The sequence below is a fragment of the Etheostoma spectabile genome, chromosome 22 (assembly GCF_008692095.1).
Source record: "Etheostoma spectabile isolate EspeVRDwgs_2016 chromosome 22, UIUC_Espe_1.0, whole genome shotgun sequence".
NCBI classification, from domain to species: domain Eukaryota; kingdom Metazoa; phylum Chordata; class Actinopteri; order Perciformes; family Percidae; genus Etheostoma; species Etheostoma spectabile.
This window is the reverse complement of record NC_045754.1, coordinates 9,092,559-9,100,797: the sequence shown is the minus strand read 5'-3', so window position 1 is coordinate 9,100,797 and position 8,239 is coordinate 9,092,559. Positions and strand designations below refer to the sequence as shown.

General features: G+C 43.7%; 1 protein-coding gene across 9 annotated transcripts in view; it reads left to right on the top strand.

The window, feature by feature from the left end:
* Positions 1–8,239, top strand: part of smarcd3b (SWI/SNF related BAF chromatin remodeling complex subunit D3b) — a 35,107-nt gene that overhangs the window by 3,785 nt on the left and 23,083 nt on the right. For 4 of the 9 annotated variants that reach the window (XM_032504280.1, XM_032504279.1, XM_032504275.1 and 1 more), the window contains exon 1: positions 6,797–7,133. The exons of 2 other annotated variants lie outside the window; for them this stretch is intronic. In XM_032504280.1, coding sequence (XP_032360171.1) covers positions 7,056–7,133 — 78 coding nt within the window. In that variant the 5' untranslated portion in view covers positions 6,797–7,055. Of the gene's footprint in view, positions 1–6,796; positions 7,134–8,239 lie in introns of those variants that run through there. 3 more of the 9 variants (XM_032504282.1, XM_032504277.1, XM_032504276.1) reach the window with 1 other exon arrangement.

Sequence of the window (8,239 nt, the reverse complement as noted above, 5' to 3'; positions counted from 1 at the left end):
GAGAGAGAGAGAGAGAGAGAGAGAGAGAGAGAGAGGTGCAGCTCTGGCATATTTCACACAGACATACAGTACACTTACAACCACAGTACAGAAGATCAATTTTATACAATTTCTAACCTATGAAGACCACTTTCACACAGCCCTCTGAACCTCCTCTGTCTCATTTCCACAGAGAGATTATAGGTTTTCATGGTTTTAAATCGAGCGCTTTGTAACCTAATTAACATGCACCATCCCAGCCTACCAAACAATTATAACACTGTTTTTTAATCATTGTTCTCCTACCTAAAGCACTATCTGTGGGTTTTCTTTCTGTTGCATGTTACTGCCATTCATAATGTACACTTAGTGGTCCAATGAGATTGTGCGCTTGTCTCACAAACAAACTGTCTGGGTCCTAATGGTGCTGCAGTTCACTGAGCTGCTGGTTGACCCATTTAGATGTTAACGCTCAATACTGCACCATTCTCTGTTGGAGAGCTTCAATATAACCCAATACACATGCAGCAATGTTGTATTATGTGTGCATGCTGAAGTCACAGCTTAATAAAGGTACCTTCCCTTTCAGCTGCAAAACCTTTTACTAATTTATCATTTCAAAAAACGACAAAATCATTTCAAAGAGATTAACGAAAGTTTTTTTTTTTTTTTGCAATCTGAATCAGGCCTCAATGAATGTCTGTTTCATTCGTTTTAGGGCTGCAACCTACAATTGATCTATATCAGTTAATCTGATTAACTAAGATGATTATTTTCTCAATAAATCCACCAAAAAAATCCAGTTCAGTTTAGTTGAAGACCTCATTCCTTGTCTTCAATTGCTGTTCAGCATTGCATTACTTTACAAATAAATAAGTAGTCTCCCCTTTCTGTAAAGCCCTTAAATCATTATATATTATTTTAGACATAAAATCAAATAGGTATGGTTTAGGTACATTGGAACACACAGTACAATATATACTTACCGCATTAGCACCGATTTTTGAGGTATCAGCCATGCTTTTACATAAACTAGGGCTAATACGCTGTGTGTACTCGATGAATATCTCTTATTGCTACTCGGATGGCGTATTATGATCCTGAAGTGGATCTACTCTTTACCATAACATTTATTTCATTCCTTAGACGATCGCATGCGCAGACACAGTAGTCAGGCTACCTCCTGGTCTGAATTTCATCTCTTGGATTCTGAGTGGTCTCGATGCGGCCCTGCACATACCAATCCTGCCCTCGATCTGTCGTCTCTCTCTCCCATCCTGCACGGGCAGAGTGGTGCTGAAAGATCAGGGCTAATGCTCAGCTTGGATGCCGAGTAGGAAAGAAGAGAGAGGGGAGAAGGAGTTCCTAGTGGTGGATTTAATCCGCCAGTTTTATTTTTCGTCCGCTGGAATTTTATGGTACTTGGTTTGGGTTTGTTTATGGAAAGTGACTGTTTTTCACTGTATATTTGTGTCAAAGTTTACCCCGGAGACCTCAATGCTGACTAGCATAGCAAACTGAAGTGCGTTTCTGTTTTAAAAACTAGGGTTTCTTTTTAAATTTTTCAGAGTTTCAGCTCTGGAATAGTTCCTTGCTCAGTTCACCAGCTGCTGCTCCAGTTTTTAAGCCACTGCAGTTGGCGTCACTCCCATCCGATTGGCTGTTAGCTTTGGACGCAAGGCAGATTAGGCCGTTGTCATGGCTACAGCAAACAGGAAATGCCCCAAAGCAGGTAAAGCTTCAGGCCTTGCTCCGGTGTGTTGCTCGTTGCTTACGGGGGAAAAAAACTGGGCTCATTACTGTTGCTCCGTCTTTCCATCTGCTCCCACAATGCCTCTTTTTTTCTGGAGCAGCCGAGGAGCTGAACCAGAAATGCTGTCTGGATAAAGATGCTTTGTCCCAACCAAGCCTTGAAATCCAAGGTCGACCTTAAACTCTGTATCTGCAGCTTCTTAGGTTAGGTTCTTAACATAGCACTGCCGCTTTGTGCAAAAGCATTCGCCTATTACCTCTTGGTTTATTGTACCAATTCACTTTGATTACAATATATCAGCAGATGGCCTTATTTCCAGCAACCATGGGAGACTTCTCTGTCTCTGTAGGTTCCTCTTCATCACACATGCCTAGCTGCACAAAATCGGCCCTGAAATGTACTTCTCCACTCCTTAATCCCCCTCGGTGTGCAATTGAACCGTCCCTTTGAAGGTGGCTGATGGCCATTGAGTTGCTTTCCGAGAGCTCTAGCCTTTAAGCAGCTTGAGCTGGTTTTTGTGTGCAGCTCTTAAACTGAAGAAAGAGAAAATGCGAGGGGCCCAGTGGTGGGAGGGAATCAGACTCTACTCCATGCCCTCAGTACAGTCCATATTCCCCCTAGTGCACCCCATCCGTCTGTGACAATAATGTTGACGAGGGTAGATTCATGGTTTCTGGTATGTAAACGTTGCCACTGGGAACTGTGCGTTATACATCAGCACCGGTAGAACATTTTCATTCTTTGTACACTCTCTCTTTCTCTTTACCCTTCCGCTCCGGGGTCATTGTGAAAACAAAAACCAAGCTAAAACCATCAATGTATGGATTTCTCTTCCTTCCTTCCTTCCTTCCTTGCTTCCTTGCTTTCTGCTCAGCCTATTTTGTTACAAACGTTCTTCTGCTAAACAGAGCAAAGCAATCAAATACATTTTCCTTCATAATGAACTTCATTGTATTAGGCATGGGCCGGTTACCAGTTTCAAGGTATACCGCGGTTTAAAAAGTTTCAAAACTTCTAATAATTTTTGTCACACCGTTCCTAAGGTATGAGCTGTTTTTTATGAGGACAGAGGGTGCATGTTTAGTAATCCCTCTCCCTGCCACTGTGCATTGTGTTTAAAAATAAAATACATTGTGTTTGATGGAAAAAAAAGTTTTTTCTCTACCCAGACATTTAAAAAAAATACATTCTAAACCTGTAATTGCAATAATGTGAAACTGTGATATTTTTGCAGAAGGTTATCATATATATTTTCGCTGAAGGTTATCAGAATCGTACACCGGCCTATGCTTATATTGTATGTAATTTAAGAAAAGATGAAAGAAAAATGGGACTTCAATGATGCCACTTGATTGATTAACAGGTAATTAGTCTATTGATATTATAACCACTTTGGGAACTTTGATTGAATGCAGCACTGGGATTCTTTACACTAGCAGTATTGGGCTTAAGACCTCTTAAAGACCCTTACCCTGGTGTTTTGGTTATTTCACATGAGAGATTTCTGTTTTTGTCCTCGCTTTTCTCACTGGTTTAAAGTAGGTGGGGCTAGGTTGGAAAAAGGTGATGTCACGTACTTGTGTGCACCAATCAGAGTTCAGAAACATTTGAATCAATATCTGATGACAGTTGTGGGTTTGGTTGTTTAACCCAGATAAAGGATGCTGCTTTCTTTCCTGAATTTTAACTTTAGTTTGTTTCTAATTCAGTAAAGAATATTTAAATGCTGCAAAGTCTGCCTGTGACCTCTCATTAGAGTCATGTTTAAGTCCCTTTTCAAGCAAAAATGCCAACCATTGCTTATTTTCAGCATATGATTTATAAGTGTGTTCTGCTTTTCTCTGTTTTATATCACTGTAAACTGATCATATTTGAGGTTAGGTATTGGACTGTTGGTTGGACAAAACAAGGCAGCTTAGTTTTCTGAAGTACTGTGAAAGGCATTTATCACTATTTTCTGACATTTTATAGACCAAACCATTATTAAGAATGTATCCAATGATGGAAATAACGGTTAGTTGAAGCCCTACTTCACACATTGTGTCATTTTAAAGGTGCCCTGCCACACGTGTTTTCTTACTTTGTGGTAATGTCTGAAGTTCTATGGACTCTGCAACATTTTTTGTGAAAAAGTGCCTTGGTTACCTTGTTTCAAGCCATTTTAGCGTGGTTTAGAAAGCCTGCAGGAAGACTCAGCTCGATTTGTGCCTGGCTATCAGCATCCTTTACCAGTGCAGCTGGGCGAGCTCATGAATAGTAATAAGCTCAGGCAACATGACATCACACTGACCAGTTTTGTAATTGGTCTGATTTCTCCTCTGATTTCTCTTCAGTGGCTGGAGCTGACAGAGGAGGTAGCAGTTAATCTTCACATTCACGACATAACACAAACACATATGGTCCTAACGTATTTCAAAAAATGCAAGTAAAAACGGTTTTGTGTGGCAGGGCACATTTAAAAGCTATTTAAAGCCCGAAGAAGTGAAAGTATCCAGTATTTTACACTGGAGGCTCTTGGTTGGGAGCCACTGCTATGTCAGCATTGCAGGTTAGAAAACCGGCAGCTAGACAGTTTGCATATGAGGCATTACTATTTGTCTCCCTCTTGTGTCCAATTAAGGAAGGGGAGAATATAAAAACCCATAACAAAATGTTTCCAGAATATGAAATTGGTTCAGCAGTGATTAGAGTTTGGTCCCTGCAACATTTTTAGCCTTCCATGCTTTTTTATACCTCATGCTTTTCCATTTGTAACCAGGCCCTGAACATGGACCCCTCCTTCCATTCAAACAGCCAGCACCTCCCTGCCTGGTTGTGTACGCCCTCTGTTGGTCATTAATAATACTACGGCTGCTCCCTAACCCCCTGTTAGCTCCCCTCTACCCCCCTGTCTGCTAAACACTGGGACATTACCATTTGGTGAGGCTGACTGGCTTTGGTGAGGGAGATGGTGGGGCTCTGGCAGGGGGTACTCCTGCCCTTAAGGCTCCCTTTTGCATCGCCCAAGCTGCTGTATCTCTTTGTTATCGTTAAACCGGTGTGCCGTTGCTGGAGAAACGGGAGATTGGCACAATATCAAAATCTGCACGGATAAACTCGACAGGTTGAGCTTTTGACCTTGCAAGAAATTGAGACTGAAACCTCGTGTGTTTGTGTGATATATAATATATTTAAAGCCTGTGTCATATGTTATGTAACACAAGGTTAATTTAATGCATTGCGTTAATGTGGATGATTATATTTTTGCAGTATTTGACTAAAGGAAGGACCCAGATGCACTGAGGCCCGTAAAGAGAAATTTTTGCAGAGGGGATTTGCGTTCCTTATCTTCAACGCGTTACAGACTGGATTAATGACAGCAGCACTGCACTCATCTCAACACCAGGTGTCACCAACAAGCAAACTGATGCCACAAGCGGTCATCAACACATGGGAGGGCCATATTTTGCCTATCAATAAGTCCATACCAATAATCAGGGGTGTGAAGGAAGTTTAAAGGACATACATTTCGATCTTGCTTCTCTTCCTGCTGCTCCGTTAGATGATAAACTCCCTTTTCTGTCAGTAATGGCGTCTTGACGTCACATGTAATGGATAATATGCATGCATCAAAACGGCTTGGGTCCTCTTTCCTAGAGGTCACAGAACCACCTACCAGCTGTCCACTCAATAACTGAGTTTTCCTCTCAGTGCTGACCAGAACTTGAGAACATCCCGTTTTTTCTGCACCATTTTTTAAGAAACAAGCTTGTGTTGATAATTGAAGGACAGCTTTTGTGTCAAAGCTTTCCATCAACTCTTGAGGCTCATTTCTTTTCTACTTTTATACCTGGTTCGACACCTTTTTGCCATCTTCACACAGGCAAAACAGAGGAAGAGGAAACAATAACAGGGACAATATTCCGTCACGTGTCACAATCCAGTCCCCCTTTGAATCTGCCCCACTTCACCTCCTTTGTCATTCAAATAACCTCATGAATATTTCATTCCCCCGATCTGATGGCTGGAAGAAGGGAGGACGAGAAAGAAAAAGGGGCTGGAGCAGAAGGAGACATGAAAGAGTCATAATCTCCAACGTGGCGAGGTTTTTAGTCAGAGTAATGACCTGCGTGGTTTCTGTGTATTGGAGACATACAACCTAAAAATCTAGTGTGTAAGTCAGTGTGTGTACTGCTCTGCTGTGCCTCAATAAGTCATTTCTTCCTCACTTCCCTTCTGTCTATTGAAGGCTGGTTGTTTTTATTCTTCTTTTTTTCCCCACCTCTTTTAGTTTTCTGCAATTTGAGAAGAAATCTTTAAAAAAGCAGCCGGCAAGAAATCCCAACAGAACCTAATTACACGTGTCAAGTGACACAGTCACCTTGCTGTGCAGACTGGCCTGTTTGTTTGCCATTGCGCTGTAGCCACAGCCTATGTAGCCTGTGGGCCAGCTAGTGGGTGAAAGGTAACGGCTAATGAGGTGAGTGGAGGAAATACTCCTAACCTATGAATGCACTCTTGACAAAGGCCAGCACAGAAACACAGGAAGTGAAGGTGCTCTTGACTTTGCCTTTTGCTTTTGTGAAGTGGCTTTCGAGTACATTGTGAGAACAGCTTTGCGTTCAAAGACCAATTTCCCTGCCTCAAGTGGCTTTCAGTTGAAAAAACTGCATCATCCTCCTCCTCCTTGTCATCATCACCACCACGTCATGACTCCGTCATACATGGCAGTTAATGTGTGTACAGATGTGTTAATGATATGCAGCGTGGCCCCTTTAAGAGCCCAATGTCCTTTTTTCTGAGAATGAGCCCAGGACTCAGAGGTCTGTGTGTGCTGACCGTGGCCTCTGGGTTGGTCACCAGGGGGGAAGCTGCAGCGGAGAAACTGATTCTAACCTCCCCAGCCCCTGTTTAGACCCAACGGCAGCCTCGCAGCACCGCATGCCCTTATCTACCAATGGAATGCAACAGCTGTGCGGGGGAGCGGCAGGGTGGGCTGGCTGAAACCCCCCTGCCAGAGCCCCGCACAGCGTCCCCCCTCCACCTCCAAGCGACGTGCCGGGCTCCTGAAAGGCAGCCCAACTAAAAAGTGAGCTAGACACAGTGAGAGACTCGGCAGCGCTGCTGCACATTCAAAATAGAGTCAGAGGGTGGGAGAGAGAGAGAGAGAGAGAGAGAGAGAGGGAGAAAGAAGGAGAGTCAGGGACAGGCAGTGCTGTAAAGGAGAGCACAAAGAGAAGGAAAGTGGAGCAGGGGAGGGGAACAGGAGGCTGGGTGAAGGGAGAGGGAAAGACAAAAGAAGGAGAGGGAAGACATTAAAGGGTGAACGGAAGGGACTGAGCAAATGGCTACGGAGGAGACGGCGGGGGGAGCCAGGAAAGCCACCAAGAGCAAACTGTTTGAGTTCCTGGTCCATGGAGTGGTGAGTGGCGCTGTCCGTCAGCCCCGTGAAGGGAGCTGGCATGCATCAGTGTGTGTGCATCTGTGTATGTGTGTGTGTGTGTGTGTGTGTGTGTGTGTGTGTGCGCGCGCGGGTCTGTGTGTGCATGAGTCGGCGCAGCAGCAGCAGCGGTCTGTATGTGAGAGATAGCTGGGTAAAGCTGGCCATGTGAAGGTTATTTCCAGCCCCGTGGATCCCAGCCTGTTAGGAGATGGCTGGAGAGGAGAAGAAGAAGAAGAAGAAGTGGAGCAGCATGGATGGATGGATCTGAGCAGGCAGGAGAAGGATGGGGAGCAGTGGATTTCAAACACTGTAGCATTGTAATTGTAGGAATAGAAGCTAAGCAGCAGCAGGAAGCAGCCAGCTCCCCATTTGGCTAACAGAGGAGCACACTGCTTCCCTGAGAGTCACAGGCAGAGGGGGGAGGAATGACAACACAGTCAGAGCAGCCTCCCAGGCAGCGTGTTGTTAGTTGGTGGAAGGATTTGAACCTGTAAGGTCACGAGACAAACGGACGTAGTAGCGTAGACAACCAATCCTGGACATCATGCAGAACAATCAGTCCATTCATGTGAAGCTAGCATGAAATGTCAAGTCAAGTGGTCCTTATGGTTAGAGGTTGGGCAATTATTAGCGTACTTTACATTAATAACAACATGGAGGACAGTAGAAGTTTGTTTTATTGATCAGCTGAATGAATGAGAGGTTTGAGGATGATGTAAAAGTCCTCGTCTCCTGAAAGTTTTAGCAGTTGTGGCTTTGACTCAAGCGTGTAAATGAACTGGTGCTTTATGACAGTGATTCCCTATCTCTTGCCCCTTAATACGATGTGATCCCCGCCACAGGTTTAATCTTTTCTGTTTTTTTTCTGAGTTCAATCGATGAATCCGCCAATTCTTTTTTTTCCATTTACTTTGCCAAAAACCGTGAAACGAAACCCAATACAACTTTCCAAAGCTGGAATGTTTAACCTATTGTTAAACCATTTCCCACCCCCCAGGAAATGATTTATCGATCCTGACTCCTATGTTGGAAAAGTTTTTAGAACTAAAAAAAAAAGACTTTGACCAGAGGTTGATTGATTGTTT